Genomic DNA, 26,218 nt, shown 5'->3' with positions numbered 1-26,218 from the left:
GCTGCAGTGGAAGTGCTGTATGCTGGGTGACAATGGGGAAAGACAGGGTTGCAGACCTGTCTAAGACATGCAAATGAACATACAGTAATATTTACAGTGGCTTTATGCTTTACTGTGGAGGGTTTTTGTCACTTTTTTTACCCACCATAACCTTAATAATTGTGGTGATTATATATATATATATATATATATATATATATATATATATATATATATATATATTTTTTTTTTTAATTAATATACACTTTGTCTAGGAACGTCACAATTATAATTCATTTGTATTTATATATGTAATTTCATTATATAGATTGCATATGTACATGTTCATCACAAGGTACTAATTTGCTCTTTGTCCACCAATTGGAATTCACGATACTGGCTATAAATAGCATCCTAGCCTACCCCTGGGACATCCCATGATGAAGTTGGCGTACTAGCCGACGAACCGCGTAGGGTTGCTTCATCACTTTGGAGTGAGTGGCACAGCTGTTGAGGATTCCCCTGAGGGAGTGCAGAGAAGCTGCCTGCTTGGAGTTTTGAATTTCCCCTCTCAGGGAGGTGTGTCAGCATCTGTTAAGCACTGCAGTTTACTGCCACAGCTGATCTAGGCTAGGGAGCCTTACGGGACCCGCTTGTGCTGCCGGACGAATAATACCAACTTTATTCGGCTAAAGGGGAGGTATATCACTGCCAGCTACAAGCGGAGCAGTACTGCCCCAGCTGATTAGTCACAGAGCCTGACGGGACCCGCCTGCAATTCCGGACCCTATTACCATCTCTGTTTTCAGCAGATCGGGTACTCTGTGTTTGCACAAACAGCCAAAAACAGATTCAATTGTTCCAGCTAGATACCTCCTTCATATGGGGCTCCCAGCTGACAGCGCGCTCACTGCGTTGATCCTGAATCAGCTGAGTGTGGGGCTGCATTGTTAGGAGCTAACATATTCTCATTCTCTATATTGGAACAGTTTGTTAATATTGCAGGGCAATCTCCTAATATGAATACCCGATTCTTGAAATCATTAACCCTCAAGGTTCCCACAAACATTTCCCATTTAGGATTACAGCATCCACTGACATCCAATTTTATTGTTTCACCTCTGTTTTATATGTCTATTTCAATTACGGTTATAAGTTGTCTGATTTTTATTAAATATATACTTATTAATTGTATATATTGGAGTGTGTGCTCATCCTCATCCATTTTTTTTTTTGTTCCACATGTGTGTTTTAGGAATTGGTTATTCTTTAGTGAGCAGCCTATCCCCTGCATACAGATGTAGCCGGGACCCCGTTTCTTCTCCAATTGTTGTGTGGGGTGGGTTATGTCGCACCCAGGGAACGCTCCAATAATGGAGGTTCCGCGTTAAGGGTGGCGCCGGCGCAGACCTAGTCCGGCAAGAGGTTGCGCATGCGCAGAGCAGGTCACAAAGCCCGTGAAGGAGGAGAGCTCAGGGAGGAGGGGAGTTAGGGGACTACGGGTCCAGCAGCCCCCGCGGTACCCCGTGACACAGCCGAACCAATCAGGTACGAGAATAGGGGGAAAAAGGAAGTGATGGGGTGCACGAGGTGTGAGAGCTAGCAGGCGGAGGAAGGAGAAGGAGCTCCGGTGTAGGGAGGCAGGCCGCCCCTACCTAGGCCGCAGGCCCCAGACCCAGTTAGGCCCTGAGCCCCAGTAGAGTGCAGCAGAGTTAGGGACAGGCCATAGTTAGGTTCCGGATCCCTTTCTGTGAATACGATCGCTATCAGGACAATTCTTTATAAGCAGGAGGCCTGGGACCAGGCCCCGCCACTAAGCAGCAGCGTGTCTGGGAGGGATCGCCCCGGACACTCACGGGTGACGTCATCTATGCCCACGCTGATCCTTTGTGAAGATAGTTGCAGAACCGGGTAATGGAGTGTCTGGCAGGTAAACTCCAAGTGCACCAACGGTACCATTTTCACTCCGGGACACGGTGGCTGCGCAGTCACACACTTATACATCCACTGACTCACTTGGGGGTGGGGGAACGTATTCCGCACGGGAACTGGACACGGGGTGGGATCACCCGGTGAAGGGAGAGGGAGAGTGAGCGTTCAGCGGACGCTGGTAGTAGTGTCTCCTCTAGGCAGGGACACCTGTTATTTAATCTGTTGGCTGCTGCAAGTAAACGTATATTGGTTAAGGTATATTGCTGTGTGTGTGTTCATGTATATAAGTTCCTGCGAAGACCCACTTCCCCTAGGGCGGAAGCTGTCGCAGGTGGAGGCGCTGCACCAAGTCATACGTATTGTGAGCACCCCAGGCTCTCCGTGGCAGAGGCTTAGGCCCTGTGAGCCTACAGGTTATTATATAGCATATGGTAGTGGCCTGTGTCCGATAGGAAGCAGGGCTACACATAACTCCCTTAATATTCCACCACTTAGTGTATATATATATGTATATATATATACACTGTGTGTGTGTCTCCAATAAAGCATATCACTTGTGAGCACATTCACATGTCTTAGACAGGTCTACAATCCTGCCTTTCAACCATTATCACCTCGCATACAGTTCTCCCACTGCAGCAAGGGATTCTGGGAAATGACATGCAAATGAGCACACAATGTGTCACCCTTTTGTCTGGAAAATCCATTTACATGGAGCCCATTTAAAGCTGCAGTTCAGTCTTTTTTTTTTTAATTAATTTTTTTACTTCAATAGTTTCATGTGGGCAATCTCTAATTACCTAAAGAACTACATAGCTGCCAGTCAATTCGTTCTCCATGTATTGATCGGCGAAATTTGGTGACATAATTAGAGCTGGCATATGTTTTTCTTCTGCTTCTGTCACACAGTGGAAGCTCATGAATATTCATGAGCACTCCTGCACTGACATGTGCTAGAGGGAGGGCAGGGCTGACAAAGGGGTGTGCCAGGGCCTGTGACAGGACATGAAGGGGCAGTGCCTTAGCAAATGGCTGTTAAAATAGAATACAAGAAAATTGGTCTTTTAAAGTTGTTTTTTTAAAAACAGAAAATGCTAAAAGTATTTTTTCTTACTACAGAACTGATTTATTAAAAAATACACACATGCAGGATATTGACTGAACTGCAGCTTTAAGCAGCTGTATCGCCGTTCACACAGCTTTTAAATACAGCATGGGACTAGCAAAGCAAGTACAAACCACTCACAGTATATATATAATGAGTGGCTCTGTGAGTGAAGCCACGGACTGAAACACAAGGTGTCCTGGTGTCAGCTCCTTGTGACCTTGGACAAGTCACTTTATCTCCCTGTGCCTTAGACACTAAAAAAAATAGATTGTAAGCTTTACGGGGCATATTGTGGAACTTTGCTAATTTGTTACACAAATCCCTTATAGTATTTGACTGATAAATGCAGGGCCGCCAACAGAAATCATGGGGCCCGGGACAAATGAAAGGAGCAGCCTCCACCCCCCCTCCCCCTCCCAAACCCATAGCGCACCTACCACGAAAAAATATCTTCTAGCGCACAACTTTTACTTAACTGTTTTCTTATTGTGATACAGAAAAAAACATTACAATGCAACCTGTTTATTTTGATATTTTCAACAAAAGACATGTGACTGCCTGCCTGGGTGGGTGAGTGGGTGGATGAATGACGGTGGGTGAATGGATGGATGAATGACGGTGGGTGGGTGAATGAGTGACAGTGACTGGGTGGGGTGACTTACCTTGACCGGGTGGGTGCAGCTTGCCGCCGGACGCTTCCCCCTCCTGCCCCCGATATCCCCGCGGCAGCTGCCCGGGAACGGGAGGTGGGCTTGGGGAGGATGCGTGGAGGTGGGCTCGTGGGGACACGGGAGGTGGGCTCGGGGGGGGGGGAGGGCACGGGAGGTGGGTTCTGGGGGTGGGGCCACGGGAGGTGGGCTCGGGTGGCGCGCAGAAGGTGGGCTCGGGTGGCGCGCAGAAGGTGGGCGCGTGGGAAGCTGGCCGCGGGGGGAAGCGGGTCGCAGGAGGAGCTAGTATTTTCCCCTCCATCCCACGTTGGGAGCGGGCCGCAGAGGATCTTGTACTTCCCCCTCCGTCTCATGTTGGGAGCGGGGGGGGGGGGGGGGGCGCGGGCCCTGCGCATGCGCGCCGGGGCCATGGGGAATTGCCGCCATTTAAAAAAAAAGTTATTTCATTAACTGGTGCCCGGCCGCGCAGGGGCCAGACCACCGTGGCCCGGGACGCCAGTGCCCTTTGTCCCCTGCTGTTGGCGGCCCTGGATGAATTAATACATTTTTCAAAAGAAGAAAATCTATATTTAAATAAAGCAACACCCTCTCACCTTGGTCAGCACAGCAGTGTGTTCATCTCCGCAGCTAATGTAGACAACACCAAGGTTTCTCAAAGAACTCACGGCATAGGGTTTGAACATACCAGCTAAATAGAGATTAAAAAAACACGTCCATTTCACTATCTATAAACTCTCCAACACTTTCAGTAACAGTTAATCTTTGCCATCACAAACAGCCCTCATGTTAAGAGCGGTAGCTGTGTTAGCTTCTGGGGTATCGAAAAATATCTCGTTTTGGAGGTCCTTCACCAATCATTATCCTAACACATTTTTTCCACAAACCCTATTAATTACTACTTTATCACTCATCAGCTGAAAGGTGAAATACAAAATGGGGTTTCTGACGTTGTTGTCTTGTTTAAAGGTTCTTCTTTTCCCTCCTCACTTGCAGATTTCCCCCCATTACACTCCACATCTGAAATTGTCTAAGGGCCCAATTTAGTAAGATTTTAGGCTTCCGGTCACATAACAATTCCATTTCCATTTCAAATACAGTACAATGCCTCAGAATTAATTGCTTGTTTGGGTCCCAATCAATTGCTTAGTTTGCTTATGCGTCCTCTTGTCAGTTTGAAAACATTTTTACCCTGGTTTACCAGACAATGAATGTCAAGTAATTAACAAATATTTTAACAAAGTGATTATTAAAGTGACAAAGTGGAAACAATTACAATAGCCTTTCCTCACGGTCAAATGCTGAACCTGACCAAACGCTGTGTTCAGTTGTCTGAAATGTTAATCGCTGGTTCTGCTATAACTGTTAATGACACGTATGGCACACCTGTGAGCACGTGACCTGCATATGGGACAAGGGTTAATACACAGCTCTTTAGCTGGCCCACTTTTCACCTTCCGCGAAGGTCGATCAAATGAGTAATATCTTCCCTCAAACCGTTCCAATATACCATCTGTCATGAGCAACACACTTGTGAGCACATGACTTAGATATGCAACCAAGGTTAATACAAACGGCTACTCTAGACAACTCACCTTTCTCCTGCGTAAGCTACTTTTAATGAGTTCATAATTACCCCTTACTCAATTGCAATCGTATTTATACCACCCTAGAAATATGCAGACAAAATATGTGATTATATATATCTGCCAGGGTCAAAGGTCCCTGTTGACTAACGAAATCCTATGCACTTTTACAGTAGCATTTGTTGTAGCAAAATGTGTCCGAAAATGTAAGTAAGGCCGTGCCTATAGTGCCGTCGTTGGCGACGGGCGACACGGCGGGTGACGTCGCCGTCGCCACCGACGAAAGTTATGTTTCGCCGGGGTTGCTGGATTCCGGCAATTTGATTTGTTCAAGGGCGTCACGTCGCTTGTCGCCGTCGCGTGCACTATAAGCGCACGCAGCGGCAATGTATTTGTTTTCAGGCGATGTGCCGGCACCGGCACTATAAGCGCGGCCTTAGTCTACAAAGCGTCATCCAGAGCCCAAAGCATTAAATATTGTGTGTATATATATATACAGTATATATGTGTATATATGTATATATATATATATATATATATATATATATATATATATATATATATATTGCTTTACAGAAAAAGATTATTACAAGAACATGCAAATACAATAAATGCAGAACAGTTTCTTAAAATAAAAGGATAAAATATATGTAAATATTCCTATACTTTACCACATCATAGGCTTTTCCCGGAGAGGTCACTGGCGTAGGAAAGTCTGATCCCAGAACACACCTCTTGTTGAATTCTCACTTTAATAACTTCTTGCTAAGCATTATGTATCATTCTTATACAATTCAAGCAACATGAGCCCACCCCTTTCGTAAATCAGATTGGGCTGCCTCATAGACAAAAAAATAAATAAACTCCTCTAAAAAGACTTTTAAAGGCTGACTAAATATATGAAAGACCTGTAATGTATCATACATATTATCAAATATATATTCCAATTTGCCATTTTGAACCACTTTTTTCAAGTTTGTGAAAGAACAGAATTGATCTAATGACATATTTGCACGTGAATGGTTTCTTGATCTCATATACCATGCAAACCATTCCCGGCCAACAGGTTGGTGAACAAGCATTCTGTTTAAAGTAACAGTACCAGTTTTTCTGTCTTATCCACTGTCCTCCGACTTCTGGGAAACCCTCGTTCCCGAGATATTTGAGGTTTTTTTTTGTGTCAGTGCTTATATACTGTATGGCTGCGGGGTCGCCAATAAAAAGCTTTTTGTTGGCAGCAAGAGCGATCCTGACCCAGCAGCACTTTTTTTGTCAACTGTGCAACTTTTCTGTCAGGTGGACAAACTACTTATGTCTCAAGCCCCCAGAGGTCTGGAGCCACGAATAATCTCTGTGAGACCCCCTGATTCAGGATAAAAAACTATACCCCATTAAAAATATTGAGCATCACGAACTGCTGCTCGACAATGGGAGGAATATTGTAACTATATATAATATACTATTGCACATACAGTGCTACGGGAGGTTCACGGTAACTACTTGTCAAGACAAAAATACCTGGGTGGGACTTTTTATTCTCAGTCATGCTTCCAACAACATACTTTTACCTGTACAGTATGTGTGATGCACTGATTGTATTAAAACTCCATGTACTCTAATGTCTGTGGTGCAAAGTACTGAACACACGGCTAGCACCACACTAATAAAAAATACACATACATTGGCTAGCAATATTTGTGCATACCCTTTTTTGAATCAATCTGAAATCCCAGCTGGCCCGCATTATTCTTCCCCCATGCAAAGACTGATCCTGACAAGGAGAGAGCAAAGCTTTGGGACCCGCCTGCAGTAACCTGAGCCAGAGGAATCCCCTTCAGAGACTTAACAAGCTGTGGACTCGCTTGATTCGGTATCTGCTTGCCCAAGCCCAGCTGACCAGTGCTGTTCTGTCCCCAAGAATAGACGCTGCCGTCTGAAAAAGCAGAAAAAGAAACATTAATTCAGGGCCAGCTAAGATACTTTTATAATGGATACACACCACAGTACTTTGTAGATTAGGTTTGTAAACGTGACGTGTCATGATAACATGATAACATGATGTGCAAATGAATCAATTTTTCTCCAGGGCCAACATATGCATTAAAACTGCATGGTATAAATATGTAATCTCTACTCTAATTCATACCAATACTTTAATATTGATGAATTGCTAGTGTTCACTGGAAACCTGAAACACACACCACATGGTTATTTATGAAATGTATTTTATCCTTACCCTCTTCTCAGTGTTTTTGGGAAGATTACTTGGCTTGGTTGCAGTTCGGTTTTAAAGGTTATATAAAGGCTATGTAGCGCACTTTCCCCAACCCCCATGTGTGTGGTGCTTTACCTGTGGCTCACAGGAGGGCCGAGCCTCCGCTGCTGGGAGCCTGGTGTGTGTCTGGTGACAGCGCCTCCACCTGCGCAGGATCCTAACAGTGTTGGATAACCCTGTGCAGGACACCCTATAAGTACTACACACTAGCAGGGTATAACAAGTTTACTGAACGCGTAAGAATAGTAACGATAATAACAGAACTGCTTTGGCCTCGCTGTGCCGTAACCCCACACCGTGCCCCCAACACTGTGTGCACACCCCGGTGAGGTTTACCCCAAAGTACTGAGGTGCCCATGGCACCCAACCACCCTGGTGTCCACAGAGTCAACCCACCCAAAGTGTGTGTGACAGCGCTGCCCACACCGCATGTTACTGTTAGTGCACTTGTAGAATGGTGGTATACCGGCCGGGTGCTCCAACACCCGGTAGCGCCAACTGAAGATAAGGGATCTAGTGATCCAGCGACGTTGTCCACGATGGCGTCCGCCTCCACGTGGGTGGTATCCGGTCAGTGTGTCCCACCGTGAAGATAGTCTCTGTGCCTTTCGGTGGTGGTCTGGTCCCAGACCACAGGCTGCAACTCCTGCGCAGTGTTCTGCTGTGTCCCTGACACTAATGATTATTAAGCGGGCAGTGTCCCTGTCTAAGGGGTCTTGTCCCTATAGCAGCCACAAGCTATGTGGGAATCGGGGCCCAGCTGGGGCTTAACAGGGGGGAGGTCTCTGGCCTAGTGCAGGGGTCAGAGACGCCCTGCACACACAACCTACCCTATCCTGCTCCCAGCTCTGATTGGCGTGGTCCCAGATGCGCCAAAAGTATCTATTCTGGCCGCAGTGGATTGCTGCAGCCCGATTGGCTGCTCTGCGTGATGTGATCTAGCAGCCCCAGTGGCTGCTGTAGTCCCCGCGGAGCACCTTTTGTAATGGCCGCCACTTTCTGAGGTTCTGCGTGGGTACCAAGATGACCGCGACAACTATGGGGCCATTGCGCATGCGTGCGGATTTAAAGATGGCGGCCCCCGCTAGGCGGGTGCATCGCGGACCTCCAGCGACCCAGTTGCCCCTGCCTCAACCTCCCTGCACTGCCTGCATGTTCCCCCGCGGTAGTGGAGGTAAGCAGAACCCAGGAGGTAAGATTATTTAAATATTGCGAGACTACCAAGCAGCACGGTTTTCTGTATATTTGAGTCTCGGCAAATGTGGGCTACATACTATATATAGTAAATGTGGCTTTCCTTTACTGCCACTCTGCCATTCTTTAATGGCTGCCATTATTATCCTTGATGCAGCCAGGTCCCCCTTTGGTCCCCTTACCTCCGATGCAGGTGCAGGGGAAGGCGAGGTTTCTGCCGAGACTGCAGGCAGGTGACCGAATCGCCGGAGCTCTGCGGCAGCCATCTTGGAAAGTCAAGCAGGCGCAATAGACATCCCCGCGCATGCACTGTACATAGGTAGAGTGGTAGCCATTGGATAGGCTCCACCAGGGGGACTACAAGTCCCAGCAGGCACTGGGGCTGCAGACATGTGGTGCACAATAGCCAATAGGGCTCCTGGACCCACAGAGAACCCACATAGATACATTTGGCGCGCTTGGCACCACGCTTCAGTAGGGAGCAGGACGGCAACATAGCAGGTAGTGTAGAGGGAGCAGTACTTCCCTGGACTATGCCTAGAGTTGCACTGCAGGACCCAGTTAGGCCCTGATCAGTATTAGGCCGAGTCCATAGAAGGACAGGCCACGCTGAGCCGTGCGGATGCTCCGCGCTGAGCTCCTGCATCCTCAATGAGGATGCCTTGAGAGGGGGCTCACGCGAGCGTCCACAGGCGTGCGGAGGCTCTGGATTTTTCAGCCGACAGCCATGCTGTTTTTCAGCGTGCTGTCGGTTGAAAACATCCAATCAGCACGGAGCAGCGTCAACGTCACGGCGCCGTGACGTCGGCGCCGTGATGTTGACGTCGGTGCGTCGCGGGCGATTGGCCCAGCGACGTCACTGCCCCGCCTCACTCAGTCTCCCCCCGCCTCCGATCGCGCCCGCTGGCTCACCTGCATGGGCATGAAATCACGCAGATTTCAGCAGGCGAGCCTCAACGTCAGCGCGGCTCCGAACTCCTCACCCCTCTATGGCCCCAGCCTTAGGTTGTGGCTGCTACAGGGAAGGCCCCACGACAGGGACCCTTTCACCATAGCAGCACTAGTATCAAGTGCCAGTGACTAGACGCTAAGCGGTGCGCGAGGCCTGTAGTCTGGGATCAGACCCATGCCTATACTAAGAGACTCTTATGGTGAGACCCTCCAGCGGGACTTCACCCCACACAGAGGCGGATGCCTTTGTTGGACAGATAGAACCGACTTTCATCAGTGGATCAGACTGATCCTTGTGTCATTCGGCGGTACCCGGGTACTGGAGTGCCCGGAAAAGGTATAACATCTAAGTGAACCAACGGTTCTCAGGGGTAGCGCTACTCCCTACACCTTGGGTGGGGACTGACGTTGTGGGACGGACACTGGGACACTGGTGCCACCGCACCCCAAGTACTGTGGGGATACTTCACATGGTTACTATTGTGTTGATCGGTTATACTGTGTTGATTATATGTTCAGTAAATATTCCTTTAACTACCAAGCGTGTATATTTACTGCTGCATTGGCTTGGGAGGGGCTATCCCACTGTGTGAGGATCCTTCTCAGGTGGAGGCGCTGTGTGTTAGTGAACAAGGTTACCCCAGGCTCCCTTCAGCGGAGGATCAGGCCTCTTTTGTAGGGGGGCTACATTTACAAGCACCTCGTTTCTGCTGCACGGACACTAGTATTACTCCTCATAGGGCAATTTATCTGATTTAGGCTGGGATTATAGTGCCTGCGCGACAGCGCTCACAGCCTGGTGCACTCCTGTAGTCCCAGCGATCAGTGAATTTGGCTGCAGGAGATTGGGGGGGGGGTGGCGGATGCGTCACAAAGCTGGTTCGCCCTCATTGGCTGAACCGCTCACTGGATGCGGACGTCACGCGGCCATGCTTGAAAAGACAAAAAAAAAATTGTCTTTTCAAATTGCGGCCGCGCCATCACGCTCTGCGGAGACAGGTAATTATCATTGGCGCGCGATCGCGTTCACTATAATCCCAGCCTTACTAGATAATGTATGTGTTAATACAGGGATGCTCAACTCCAGTCCTCAAGCTCCCCCAACAGGTTATATCCCTGCTTCAGCACAGGGGGCTCAATCAGTGCTGCTTCAGCACAGGTGTCTCAATCAGTGCTGCTTCAGCACAGGTGGCTCAATTGAGCCACCTGTGCTGAAGCTTGGCAATCCTAAAAACCGGACCTGTTGGGGGGGCTGGAGAACTGGGGTTGAGCCCCCTGTGTTAAAGCAGCTCAAAAGTACAGTACCTTTATTACTTCATACTCTCTTTTTCAATATTCTTGAGGTCTGTAACATCACTGCTTATTCCCTTATTAAGCACTAGCTGATATACCCGGCGTTGCCCGGGCGTGGAAGGGCAGGGGGCATGGAGTGGAAGGGCGGGGGGGGGGAGGGGCGTGGAAGGGCGGGGGGGGGCAAGGGGCGTGGAAGGGTGGGGGGGGGCAAGGGGAGGGGAAAGGGCAGGGGGGCAAAGGGCAGGGAGGGGCGGGGGCAAAGGGCAGGGAGGGGCGGGGGGGGCAAAGGGCAGGGAGGGGCGGGGGGCAAAGGGCAGGGAGGGGCGGGGGGGCAAAGGGCATGGAGAGGCGGGGGGGCAAAGGGCAGGGAAGGGCGGGGGGGCAAAGGGCAGGGAGGGGTGGGGGGGCAAAGGGCAGGGAGGGGCAAAGGGCAGGGAGGGGCGGGGGGGCAAAGGGCAGGGAGGGGCGGGGGGGAGTGGAGCGGGAGGGAGGTGAGTGGAGCGGGAGAGAGGTGAGTGGAGCTGGAGGGAGGTAAGTGGAGCTCCAGGGAGGGAGGTGAGTGTGATGGGGGGGAGAGAGGACAGAGAGAGTGTATGTGTGGCCGAGGGGGAAGAGAGAGAGAGGTGAGAGAGGTGTGTGTGTGTGTGTGTGTGTCGTCACTCCGCCTCAGGCCAATGAGAGGTGTGCGGGGGCGGGCGGCCCAAGGGACCAATGAGATTTCCCCTAGGGACACCGGACATCCAGACAGGTATACAGTGCTTTCACTAATATAGTATAAGATGAACATACACGTAGTTTGGACCCCTTCGATCTGCAGCTCGAGTCGTGATCACAGAAAATATCATGAGAGCCCATTACCTCCATTTAGCTCATGCTCTTCCCTTCCATCTGGCAGCGGGAAGGAACAGTATTATATATATATATATATATATATATATATATATATATATATATATATATATATATAATAAATATTGGAAAAAAATTAATCTAGTGGAATTTTATAACATTTTTATAAGGACTCTTTATAAAATATAAAAATATAAATTAATTCTATAAAAGTTAACATACTTATATTAATAGTAGAATATATTATAGATATATTTACACCTTACAGCCCATTAACTTGAACGGGTCTTCCAGCTCCGGAAGGTGCCTTATGCTTAGGAAATATGACCCATAGTGATTGATAAAGCTCTTGTAATAATTACCTTCTGAAAGGGCAATTGAGTGGAAATGTCCGCAAGATATTTGTATTATTTTATTGTTGGAAAGCCCAGTTATTTTTCTGCAATAAAAAACACAAATAAACAAACAAAAAATGAATAGACAAGGTGAATTCAGTTAATTTATAAGCATTTTTTGTGTTAGAATTCTATTTTTCCTACATAACTTGCCACTGATCCTCTAAATAATAATAATAATAATAATAATAATAATAATAAAAAACATTAGCTTAAAGCAGCTGTCATCTTTAATTTGGTATTATTTTCATTAATTCAAAAAGGGACAGAAACACTGTTTTGTTGTCAGCAGGAACCACCGGTAGAGGGAACACATGGTGCAAAACCAACACATAACAATAGAACCAATTTTCAAGTCCTGCTAAACTAATGTTTGTTTTGTGTCTAATACATTATATCTTATCACAATTAAAGCTTTCCATTAGCTAAAGTGTATGATGGCGTATCTGATGTTGACTAGACCGAGGTTTATGATACAATTAACTGCAAATAAATATTTTCTTTGTAACCTGCTAGCAAAAATGCATCCTTTCACTGCTGGAATAATGCATATTTTGTAAATAAACTATAACTTTATTTCATATAGCGTTTTTCTCCCAATGGGTCTCATAGCGCTTCACAATTACAGAATAGTGCGCGGTATGGAGCACATAGGAATTTGTACAGACACTGTCCCTGCCCAGAGCTTACAATCAATTTTTTGGTGCCTGAGGCACAAGGAGATAAAGTGACCTGTCCAAGGTAACAAGGAGCCGACACTGGGAATTGAACCAGGTTTAAACTCAGGGTCGTTACTCACTCAGCCGCTCCTTCAGCCCCTAATAATGTAGGTTGCCCCCTACTTTAGCAATGAATGGGTTAGATGGAACTTGCCAAAGTTAATTTTATTTAGTTCAGCCTTGTTTTACAGCAGCAAACACTGGCAGTTTCATTCATGCAGCAAAAATCCCAGTGATAAGATATTCACCCATCATAGACATCACCCGCTTCTACATACAGGAGCTAGTACAAATCAAGGCATACAAGGAATACATTGTTAAATTAATAAGATGCTCTCAATATAACACTTCTTATCTCCCCTTTGCTGATACTTTGCACGAATTAATCTACAATGATTCAAAGTAGTAGTAATTGTATTGTGTCTTGTGTTATTTGTTAAGGAATCAAGTTACACAAATTTAAAGCAACAATTTGCTGATTGGCTTTTAAAACATTTTTTTATTTGCATTTCATTTTTTTCACTCTTCTTGTCATTTCCATTTTTTTGTCTGATAAAAGCGTGATTGGCTGCTTCAGCGGCTATAGAAGACAAAAAAAGTGGCAGCAATTGAAAGCCACAATGTTATCTCTCAATGACATTGTACTTTTCTATTGACCAATAAAGTGAGGCTGATCCCAGCAGCCATCTTGTTTAAAAAGTGACATTTTCTGCAACCTGGAAACTCTGGAGTATCAAGGTTCAGATCAAGGGTAACTTCCCTCTCTACTCCCCCATATCAAATCATGGTAAAAAACTAATTTGCGTGGGGGATGGAGTATTGCTGCTTCAATTCTTGGAAATAAAGTAGTAGTGAGCGCCAGTAACCTAGTTTTAACTTACTTTGGTGTGACCGTTTTTTCAGTGAATTCTCCTGCCCCGAGTTGTCCTTCTGACCCGGCACCCCAGCCAAACGCATTGCCCTGGCTGCATACTGCCATGGAGTGATTTTCCCCACTGCTCACGTCAACAATGGTCTGGGCTTCCAACGCATAGATTTGTACTTAAATGAATAGAAACACAACACGTTACAGTCACATACTTGAAAAACAAACAAAAAATTGGGCTCAAATTTACAAAGTGGGGTGAAATAAGCCAAAGTGCATATGCACCAAAACAACAGTGTCATGAAGGACCGACCATACAGTCCAAGTGAAAAATAGGGGGAGGCACAAAAAGAGAACTTCCTTGGTAACTGGAGGATATGCTGCTATTCAGGTAGATGGCTCAAACATCAGAAATGTAAGAATAAAGGAAAATAAAAAGCGCGAAACCCTCATGGTTTAGTATTCAAATAATTTAGTGGTATAAAAAGTGGGTAATAGATGCACGTACGAAAAATACATTTAATTAAGCATTGTAGGTATAAAAAAAACATAGATTGCAGACTCCAAAAAGAGCTTACACGCCAACACCGACCGGGAGCAAGCAACGGCAGGATACAGATAAGCACACGGTCACCAAAATAGGATATATCTGGTGCAGGCAGTCTCAGTCCTACCAAAGCAGGATCTCGCCAAGCCAGAGTACACTTTATCAGAAAGCAATTTGGCAGATGACCACCGAGGCTGTCCAGGTGAACCGGCAACTGGAGTAATGTAGGTATTAGCACAGACACATGAGACACAGTCCAGGCATGCCACCATAACCCTCCAATATAGTGCACAAACTAAATCCAATGCGTTTCGTAGCAGGATGCTACTTCATAAGGGAGTAGTTTTCATGTAATTAACCTTTTAGATAACATAATTGCATGTTGTTTTAATGAATTAATGAGACCTGTATTTTCCACCAATCCCCTACTGTGGAGGGGTTTATATTGTACACAATACTAGATAAAAACTAATCCCTGATGAAGTAGCATCACACTACGAAACGCGTTGGATTTAGTTTGTGTACTATATTGTCTACTATTGTAGTCCTTCAGTGGTACTAAGGCTATTCCATTTGCATCTCATACGGACTTGTCTACTTGCTTATGTGCTGGAGCTGATGCCATTCGTGTGCGCATTAGTGCCAAACGAGTACATCCCGCTCCTGGGTGCGAGTCTGCCTGCACCCGCTCGTGCTGTCCTAGGATTGTCTTGTAAGACTGGCAATCACCCCTTGCTGCTTTGTGCATGGAGCATCTCCCCCAAAAAACGCTCCTAAAAGGGGGCTCCCAAAGGAGACCCCAAAAGACAAAAAACACACACAGCGCACCAGGGATTAATAACCAGACATAATAGATAATGAGCAAAGAGATAAAAAGTGTACTTTTAATAGGCTGTTAATAACAATCTAATAGACCATACATAAACACACAATGCCACTCAAATAATCAAATAATCAAATAATCAAATAATATAATGCTGCCCTAAACCAGGAGCAAGCACTCACACAAATACCACATGAATAGATACCCCGATGTAACACACAGACCCTTAATGCAATGCTGAGCTGCACAGTATAGGAACAGACACAGACGCTGGGCCAAGGACTGAAACGGGGGAGGCAGCGCGAACTGGAACCACAAGCAGGAGCAAGGCGTCCGACATTGTGGGTCTGCTTCTGTTCCCTAGTTGAGCAGGGAAGCGTTATATCCTCACCGTGGTTGATTTTGCCACCCGGTACCCTGACGCTATAGCGTTGTCTTCGATCAAGGCAAGAAAAGTGGCGGAGGCTCTGATTTAAATTTTTACTAGGATAGGCTTCCCTAGTGACCGATCAGGGGATGCAGGCAATGTCTGAATTTCTCCATTGTCTCTGGGCTACGTGCGGGGTGAAAGCCCTCCACACAGCCCCTTACAATCCCCAAACCAGCGGACTGTGTGATCGGTTCAATGGGATGTTGAAGCAAATGCTACGAGCACATGTGGAAGCCTAGATGGGAGACTGGGAAGCTCGCTTGCAGAACTTGCTGTTTGCGTACCGAGAGGTACCACAAGAGTCTAGCGTTTTTTCCCCTTTTGAGCTTCTGTATAGGCGCCATGTCCGGGGACCGCTCGGTCTGTTCCATGAGGATTTTTATAGTATTCTGACTTTCATTAACAAATCTCAGCAGCCAATCAACGCGTGGGAAAATTCCCAAGCAACCAATCAGAGCAAAGCCGGCTAGAAAAGCCGGGTCAGCGGGAAATCTGAAATAGCCAAGGGATATGCGCATAGGCAGACTTACCGGCGCCAATGGGTTCGCTTGGGCAGCCTGTTTGGACATCGATTCCAAATGTAAAAACACATTACATTTAATAAAGTATATTTCACTATACTTCTGAGTCTTGGGAAACAGGGCACAGACAGGGAAATATGTTGTTGTTTTATTTCTATCTGCCTTATTCCCATACACTTTCTTTTGGACCCTGTCTGGTCTCTGAGTCCCCCCATAACCTTATATATGGTTGGGGTATCCACAAACCTTATACTGGTTGTGGGTCACCTGGGCACTAGCTGGGGTGCCCCCTTAAACTAGGGATTTCCTCAGCTACAGGAATAGATGTTTTATCCCTGTGTCCCATTCTCCTTTCTGGGCTGTGCTGAAGCAGGGTACTCTAGTGATGAGTCGCGCTTTCGTTTTCAAGGGGAGATATTGCCGGGTCAACGTGCCTACATGTATCTGAGAATCAGGCATGATTCCCGGGTACATTTATGGGGGAACCGACAACTCCGGACCCGAACCTCATAGGCACATTCTGTCAACGGTTCCTCCGCAACCCCCCCCCCCCCTTGAAACTCATACCCTAGCAATCCCTGCTTGCTGGCATGAAAGGGAAAAACAGAAAAAAATTACTTTTATTACAGACAGTACATTGGAATGGTACAATGTTACTGGGCCCAAGAGCTAACTCTCTTGGAACCTTATACACGGATCAGGGGGTAACCAAAACAGGCTTAACCTTTATTTGAGAGTGCCCATAGCAGAGAGTCCATTCCAGGATAGTAAGTGCTTGTTCTGAAGCCCACTCTGCAGAAAAAATTAATCTCTGCCTGGGTCGGCCCATACACGGTCCACGGGCGGATGAACGAGTGTAATTATGTGGTAAACCTGGATTCAGAGTCAGATAGGCACACGACTTACCACATAAAGATGCTGAAAGTCTATCACACGAGTGAACCTGTAGTGCTGGCTATCTGTAGCCTACCATTGGGAGACATGGTGAGTCAAGCTCTGCCGGATCTCCTGGGAGAAGCCCGGCAGGGAGGTTCAGTGGAGCAGGTGGGAATAGGTCCCCAGCTCGCAGCTCCCCTGCACGAGCAAGTTAGAGCAATGTTAGAGGAGTACCGGGTCCTGTTTACAGATAAGCTGGGCAGGATCCATCTAAACGATCACCCAGTCCACTCTGGGGATCACCAATCCCTCCACAAGAATGCTTATAGGGTTTCTGCCGAAGTGAAGCGGAGCATAATGGGGGAGGTAGAAGAGATGCTGGTCCAAGGGGTAATAGCACAATCTCAGAGTCCTTGAGCTTCGCAGGTAGTCTTGGGGCAAAAGAAGGATGGGACCACCCGGTTCTGTGTCAATTACCGACAGCTCAACGCTCAGACTGTGTCAGATGCCTATTCCATGCCCCCGTATGGATGAGCTCTTAGATGAGCTTGCCAGGGCAAGTTATCTGACTACCATGGATATCTCCTGGGGATATTGGCAGATCCTGTTGACCCAGGAGGCGCAGGAGAAGTCGAGTTTCATCACCACGAGTGGCTTATATGAGTTTTCAGTTATGCCATTCGGGATGAGGAATGTGCCGGCTACCTTCTAGCATCTGGTCAACTGATTACTGGAAGAGATGCAGAGTTATGCACGGGCGTACCTAGACGATATTGCTGTTTTTAGTGACACCTGGGGGGCACATCTTGAACATTTAGCGGCAGTGCTAGCAGGAATCAGAGAAGCCGGGTTAACCCTAAAGCCATCCAAGTGCTTGGTCGGCATGGCAGAGGTACTGTACTGTACCTCGTTCACCGGATAGGCAGAGGGCACCTCAAGCAATTGTAAACTCTCCGGTTCCCCGTACTACGAAGCAGGTTATGGAATTCTTAGGCACTGCCGGCTTCTAGCGTAAGTTTGTGCCCCAGTATAGCGCCCTGGCCAAACCTCTTGCTGACTTGACACAGAAGAAACTCTTGATTCTGGTACCCTGGTTTTCCGCATGCTGAGTGGCATTTCAGGCTCTCAAATCCGCTTTGGCAAGTGCTCCGATCCTGGCAGCTCCCAACTACAGCAAGCGTTTTTTGATGCAGACAGATGCCTCGGACTACGGCATCAGGGCTGTGTTAAGCCAGGTAGGCAAGGATGGGGGAGAACACCCAGTTGTCTACCTCAGCCGGAAGCTGTTATCTCAGGAGGTTGCCTATGCCACGATCGAGGAGTACTTGGCCATTGTCTGGGCACTGAAGAAGCTCCAGCCCTTTGTCTACGCGCAGACTTTTACTTTTATCACGGATCACAATCCCCTGAGTTGGTTGCAGCGAGTGTCGGGGGAGAATAGAAAATTGCTCCGCTGGAGCCTTGTCCTTCAAGAACTTGACTTTACCCTCCAGCACAAGAATGGTAGTGAGCACAGCAACGCGGATGGTCTCTCTCGACAGGACATACCCAGAGACTAACGAGCCTTCTGAACATTTAGGCAGTTTTTGCACAGGCACTATGTGTTAATAAACTTTTATTTTTTTGACCTTTTGATCTTGCCTCCAGTTCTCTTTTGCTCATTGCTGTGCTCCACGCTACCATGTTCATTTTTGCCAATATCCCTCCGGAGGAGACATTAAAACATTACTTAAAAAGGCTTTTAGCTGCCATTTTAAAAAAATATATATATTTTTTAAAGCATCTACTAGCAAAAACTGGATTAGATTCTGTAGGGGGTAATAAATCTATTCCTTAAAATCCTTAAATCCACATGTATATTTTCAATAAATATTTGAAATACGTATATATATATATATATATTTTTTTTACCCATCACCCCTTCTTAACCTTGGTCTTAAATGGGTTGCATTTTGCACCTTTATGCCCTTCACTGTAACCTGACACCGAAGGCTTAAAGCAGCAATCTCGTCAAATGCTGGTAATCCTTTTTAAAGTATGGATCTGTAGAGCCCACTCAGACATCTGATGATGGTTAAAATAGAATTCTATTGTATATTTAACACAGGTATACAGAATCTGATACTCTTTTTGCCATGCTCCTCAGAAGGATTCAGCTCAATAAAAAAAAACTCTATTGATTTCCACCCTCACCACCCTAATTAATCAACACTCTATATTTTTTCCTAGCTTTAGTAAAGATAGTACACATTTTCAAAGAGTTTGTGTGAAAACAATTGTAGGAGATTACATTACATAAATCGTTAATTGATTTCCTCAAATTATGTCATAATAGAAATCTGAAGAGGAGTTAATGGAAGGCATGAACCGAAATACAAATACATGTAAATATACAAAAACATTCTTTTGTAACCATCATCAGATTTGTCTCTGAGATTGGGATTGAAACTTGTAACTGGGCAGCGCCTCTGATGTTGGCAACGAGCAGCTTCTTTTCTTGTTATTTATTTTATTTATTGTATTTATCACGGGAGCTGAACCACACTATTTTCAACTCCAGGAACCTCTCCAGGTCCCAGAAATAATTAGTTTTCGGTCCCAGTGTACTTCCTTGTTTTTTTAAAGGTGGTGACCACGGTCATCCCATAGGAAATAGCAAGGTCATCCGTTGCAATTTTTGTAATTTGATGGCCATTTTGTTTCCCCAGCATGTAGGGAGAATAACACTGAAAACTGTAGGTATCGTGGGAACTGGAGGGTCCCCGAAAGCTGAAAATAGCAGGGTTCCGCTCTAGGCACACCCTGGTTCAAATACTGTAGTTTGAAAAAAATTGTTAAATATATATATTTTTAAATACATTAGAAAGCAGAAGTTTCATTCTCAAACCTTTTGAGCACACAAAGGAGTTCGCAGAAGCCAAATTGAGACATGAGTGGTAGAAAATCCCAATGTGGTCCTTGTCCTTCTTGGTAGTACAATAACATATAGCAGATACTGATGCAGCGGCCGCTATTCGAACGATTAACGCAGTATGTAGATCAGAATACCCATTTGATGGCGCGCAATTTAATTTAATCGTGCCGATTTAAACACACAGTTTGGTTATCGTTGTGTCCGGATTAGAAGATGGCATTTTAGCGTGTTCTGCAATACCGTCGAGAAACTCAAGTGGGCAATTGCGAGTTGTTGTCATCAAAATTCAATAGCAATTCAATGTCACGATTACCATGTTGGCTGAAATCGGCTGTAATGCCTGCCACGCATGCGCGCTATAAGCCCTTCAAAGCTTCTTCTATTGTGCTACGCAAGTCATCTTGGAGTTCACCGCTTATCAACAACACAACACCCCTACCCCCCCACAGAGCTGTTAATAAGATTACCATACGGCCTTCAAAGCTGGCCCCACCCACACAAACACTTTAGTAGTTGAATCAAATCATTAATAATTGTTCTTTAGAATTTTATTGGGTAATGAATACACAAAAATGCAAAAATACAATAATTTGTGTACAGGCTTGTCTTTTCCTTCGTTATGGTTGCATTTGATTCTATATTGCTGTACTGTAAAGAACAGTACTGAAAATAAAAACCAGAAATAATTGATTAAACAAAAAAATAATATTTTTTTGGGGGGGAGAGGGCTGATGATTTTAACCCCCACACACACGTTCAGTGTGCGATATTCATGTCTGCAATACTGTAGTATTACCAAATAAGCAATAATAGACTTTATTAAAAAAATAATAATACATACAGTATGGAATAAAAGATATACATTTTTATTTTTGGTGTTTATAAGAAAAGTTGCGCAATGCAACGTACTGTAAATAAAACAGTAGTGGTGATGACAGTACTGTACAATGTAAAAAAAAGAATTTAATATTAAAACAGCAGCATACAGTACTGTACAGTATAAGGTTTTCTATAAAGCTCACAATTGTTCTATAGATAGATAAAAATGACACTGTCACTAAATGTTTGCCTACTTGGCAAACAATGCGAAAGCAACTTTTAAAATAAGCAATATTAGAGGTCCATCCAAATCCCTTCTTTTGTCTTTTTGCGCTGGATGTCAAAGTTTCGTTTCCGGGGAAAAACAAAAAAATATGGTATTATTATTGCTATTGCGCATGCGTCAAGTCGCTTCTTTGGGAATTAAAGCATCCGTTCAACCGTTGTGGATGATGAGAACAAACTTCTGATTGGCTCTGACTCTTGAGCCGCACCCTCTCCCTACATTTGTAAGCTGCACTGCAGCAGCGTCACGTACTTCAGCGGCCAATCAAATCATTCTTCAAAGTGCACTCAACAGAGAAACATCCCCTCAACTCGCATACAGTAAAGTACTGTATTGTATTGATGCACATAAGTACAGTAGTTCTAGTACAGTAATGTACTGTAATATACATACAGTACTACTGTATTGTTGTAAAAATAAATTTTGTTTTTGACACACGGCAGCTTGAACTGCAGCTAAAAACTTAAGACTATCATGTACATTATACTGTAGTACAGTGTAATACAGTGTAGTACATTACTGTATACTGTACCTTCTTTATAAGCTTTGCCAAACGGGTGGTGATGACTCACTGTGACTCCTCAAGTCTGCATTATAGTTGACAGGTGACAGCTGGCCTGCTACACTTGTATTTGACAGCTGATGATGTTGGAAAACATTTTAGTACTGGTTCTGGTACATGCAAGCTTGCTGGTACCTGAACGCGAAATCATGCTCAGGTCGGAAATTTTCCAGGTATTCTGGCGGGGACAGGTAACAGTACAAAGGAATGCCGTTCACAAGGTTATCACTGACGGTTGGACCGGACACCGGTGCTGGTGGTGCTGTTGCCGGCACATTGCTGGATTGGGATTGACGAATCTTGTATGGGTTAAAACCCACTTTTCTTCTTTTGAGATTGCCATGATCAAACATACTGTGAAATTCTGACATGACACCCCAATACCCGCAAATCTCTCCGGCAGGAAGGGCAATACGAAAAAAAACACTGATCGTTACTTAAGGTTCTTCTTATCGCACTCTTCCACCCATGAACGTCAGGTAAAAACTTGTAAAAATCGTAGTTCGATATTAAATATTCCTATATTTCAGATACAGTCGCCATCTTTTCTGCTGCAGCATTAATCGCTGAATATATTAAAAACGCATAACTACAGTGTCACGATGACACCAACTTTTATCAACACATTTATATTTCTGGGTACTTGATTGAACAGAACAAGTTCCAAAATAAATTGTGATTTATTTCCTTAATAGACAAACACATGACATCTGCAGAATACACTTGAAAACAACACTTACTGGAATAAGGGAATGAAAGAAATTGTCCTTTGAAACAAAAGAAATTGTCCTCTGCTTGCAAGCACAAGAAAAGCAGCCTTGGTTTAAAAAGTCCTGTGGTTATGTGGTTATTAACCCCTTCACTCCTGGACTGGTTGCTGCTGTACTGGAACAAAGTCTTGCATCTTTACATCATGAATTAAAATTCAGGAATCACCCTGGGGATTCTTGGGGAGCCACAGTTATAGACTGCTCAAAGCTATCTTTAACATGTGGATCCAATCCCCTCGTGGGAACAAAAAAAACCCACGAATAGCCAAGTTACCGACAGTTCATAAGACCGGTCAAAAGGGCTATCCGGTGGGCAGGGAGCATGGGTCAGGTTGACGCCCATGCCCCTTAGCATACCTGGGCTACACCTATAACTTGGTGCCACTGTGTCTGGTTTCTGACTCAAAGGTGTCACTAGCCTGACATCTGCTGTGCATCAGTATGCCAGTATTGTATACATTATGGGTCTCTGGGTCTTTTCATAATTGACACTCTTTTAGACAGGGGGACTCTAAATCTGTGAGAGCCTTTTGAGGCTCCGTTATAAAAATAACTACAGCCCTTTGAGGCTTGGTAATAAAAATAACCCCAGCTCATTCACCCATATCACAGCTGGATGTCCAAGTAATTCCTGCTTGGACTTACAAAAACATACCTCCTGCCTTACATTTAAAGCTGCAGTTCAGTCTATATCCTGCATGTGTGTTTTTTTTAATAAATCAGTTCTGTAGTAAGAAATAATACTTTTAGCATTTTCTGTTTTTAAAAAAACAACTTTGAAAGACCAATTTTCTTGTATTCTATTTTAACAAGCATTTGCTAAGGCACTGCCCCTTCATGTCCTGTCACAAACCCAGGCACACCCCTTTGTCAGCACTGCCCTCCCTCTCTCTAAACGTGCACTAGCATCTGGTCACATGATCTTCCTCATAGAGTACATTCAAGGAAGCTGGAGAAAAGGGATCAGCCATGCATAGCAGCTCGGATAGGCGATTTCAAACTTATTACAGTGTTTATTCCATTCATTGCACGTGTATATAATGTAAAATTGTAATAATTCCATTTATAGCAAACGTGTATATGTGAATATTATTTAGATGTATATGTATGTTACTGAAATGTGGAGTGAGTGTGTAGGTAAATACACACAATACACTTCCACTGCATATATATATATATATATATATATATATATATATATATATATATATTATATATATTATATATTATATATGTATGTATATGTGAAGTTATGTGAGTAAAAAAGTGACAAAAACCCTCCATAGCAAGGCAAATAGCAAATGGAAATATTACTGTATGCTCATTTGTATGTATATATATATTTATATACACACACACTTCAAATACGGATAGTGATTCACGTAAATGATATATATATTCACTTTCTGGGAGTATAAGAGTGACTGTCCTGTTGTTCCTTTTTTTGTATCCATCATTGAATGGTATGCACCCTCTCTTTACGTTTATTTTATACTAGCTGAGAGACCCGGCGTTGCCCGGGATGTAATATTCCCGCTCCTCTCTCTCTCCTCACCCCTCCCCCTCTCTCTGTTTGTCCCCCATTCACATCAATCCAGTTCCCCCCCTCCCTCCTTTACAGCTTCATGCAGTGTGTGTGCGTCCGTCATTGTGTGTGCGTCAGTCAGTCAGTGTGTGTGCGCGCGCGTCAGTGAGTCTGACGCAGAAACACAAACACACACACAGACTGACTGACGCACACACACACACAGTCAGTGTGTGCGTGTGTGTGTGCCTCAGTCAGTCAGTGTGTGCGTGCGGCAGTCAGTCAGTCAGTGTGTGTGGGTGTGGGGGTGTGCGCGCGCGCGCGTCAGTAAGTGTGTGTGTGTCAGTCAGTGTGTGTGTGTGTCAGTCAGTGTGTGTCAGTCAGTGTGTGTGTGTGTGTGTGTGTGTGTGCGCGCGTCAGTCAGTGTGTGTGTGTGTCAGTGTGTGTCAGTGTGTGTCAGTGTGTGTGTGTGTGTGTGTGTGTGTGTCAGTGTGTGTGTGTGTACCATTCATTGTGTGTGTGCGCGCGCGCGCGTCTGTGTGGGTGTGGGGGTGTGCGCGCGTGCGTCAGTCAGTGTGTGTGTGTGTGTCAGTCAGTGTTTGTGTGTGTGTGTCAGTGTGTGTGTGTGTGTCAGTGTGTGTGTTTGTTTGTGTCAGTGTGTGTCAGTGTGTGTGTGTGTGTCAGTGTGTGTGTGTGTGTGTGTGTGTGTGTGTGTGTGTGTGTGTGTGTGTGTGTGTGTGTGTGCGCGCGTCAGTCAGTGTGTGTGTGTGTCAGTGTGTGTCAGTGTGTGTGTGTGTGTGTGTGTGTGTGTGTGTGTGTGTGTGTGTGTGTCAGTGTATGTGTGTGTGTCAGTGTGTGTGTGTGTGTACCATTCATTGTGTGTGTGCGCGCGCGCGCGTCTGTGTGGGTGTGGGGGGGTGCGCGCGTGCGTCAGTCAGTGTGTGTGTGTGTGTCAGTCAGTGTTTGTGTGTGTGTGTCAGTGTGTGTGTGTGTGTCAGTGTGTGTGTTTGTTTGTGTCAGTGTGTGTGTGTGTGTGTGTGTGTGTGTGTGTGTGTGTGTGTGTGTGTGTGTGTGTGTGTGTGCAGCAGTCAGTGTGTGTGTGCAGCAGTCAGTGGGTGTGTGTGCAGCAGTCAGTGTGTGTGTTTGTTTGTGTCAGTGTGTGTCAGTGTGTGTGTGTGTGTCAGTGTGTGTGTGTGTGTGTGTGTGTGTGTGTGTGTGTGTGTGTGTGTGTGTGTGTGTGTGTGTGTGTGTGTGTGCAGCAGTCAGTGTGTGTGTGTGCAGCAGTCAGTGGGTGTGTGTGCAGCAGTCAGTGTGTGTGTGTGTGTGCGCGCGTCAGTCTGTGTATGTGTGCGTGTGGCTGTGAGGGGTTGTGTGCATGCGGCTGTGAGGGGTTGTGTGCGTGCGTCAGTATGTATGTGTGTGTGTCAGTCAGTGCGTCAATCAGTCAGTGTGTGTGTGTGTGTGTGCGTGCGTCAGTCAGTCAGTGTGTGCGTGCGTCAGTGTGTGTGCGTGCGTCAGTCAGGGTGTGTGCGTGCGTCAGTCAGGGTGTGTGCGTGCGTCAGTCAGGGTGTGTGTGCGTGCGGCTGTCAGTGTGTGTACGTGCGGCTGTCAGGGTTTGTGTGCGTGCGCCAGTCAGGGTTTGTGTGCGTGCGCCAGTCAGGGTGTGTGTGCGTGCGGCTGTCAGTGTGTGTACGTGCGGCTGTCAGGGTTTGTGTGCGTGCGCCAGTCAGGGTTTGTGTGCGTGCGCCAGTCAGGGTGTGTGCGTGCGGATGTCAGTGTGTGTACGTGCGGCTGTCAGGGTTTGTGTGCGTGCGCCAGTCAGGGTTTGTGTGCGTGCGTCAGTCAGGGTGTGTGTGCGTGCATCACTCAGGGTGTGTGCGTGCGTCAGTCAGGGTGTGTGCGTGCGTCAGTCGGGGTGTGTGCGTGCGTCAGTCAGGGTGTGTGAGTGCGTCAGTCAAAGGGCAGGCGTGGGGGGGGGGTGAAGGGCAGGGGTAGGGGGGGTGAAGGGCAGGGGTAGGGGTGGGTGAAGGGTAGGGGTGGGTGAAGGTCAGGGTTAGGGGGGGTGAAGAGCAGGGGTAGTAGGGGGGGTGAAGGGCAGGGGTAGAGGGGGGTGAAGGGCAGGGGTAGGGGGGAGAAGGGCAGGGGTAGGGGGGGTGAAGGACAGGGGTGGGGGGGGGGTGAAAGTGAGGCACAAATTGTTGGCAGGAGTAAAATGTCCACACACACACACACACACACACACACACACACACACACACACACACACACACACACACACACACACACACACAACGGGAGTGAGAGGTGGTGGAGAGTGGGACTGGCGCAGATCCG

At 46.1% G+C, this 26,218-nt stretch overlaps 1 protein-coding gene across 1 annotated transcript in view; it reads right to left on the bottom strand.

The window, feature by feature from the left end:
• The window catches only part of LOC142463207 (putative E3 ubiquitin-protein ligase HERC6), a 101,785-nt gene that overhangs the window by 59,587 nt on the left and 15,980 nt on the right, over positions 1–26,218 (bottom strand). Inside the window, exons 2-5 of the mRNA XM_075565662.1 lie at positions 13,828–13,987; positions 12,195–12,271; positions 6,976–7,203; positions 4,281–4,375 (exon numbers count right to left, since the gene is read on the bottom strand). Of these exons, the coding sequence (XP_075421777.1) occupies positions 4,281–4,375; positions 6,976–7,203; positions 12,195–12,271; positions 13,828–13,987 (560 nt within the window). The remainder of the gene's footprint in view (positions 1–4,280; positions 4,376–6,975; positions 7,204–12,194; positions 12,272–13,827; positions 13,988–26,218) is intronic.

The sequence above is a fragment of the Ascaphus truei genome, chromosome 1 (assembly GCF_040206685.1).
Source record: "Ascaphus truei isolate aAscTru1 chromosome 1, aAscTru1.hap1, whole genome shotgun sequence".
Classification (NCBI taxonomy): Eukaryota; Metazoa; Chordata; class Amphibia; order Anura; family Ascaphidae; genus Ascaphus; species Ascaphus truei.
This window is presented reverse-complemented; position numbering and strand designations above follow the sequence as displayed.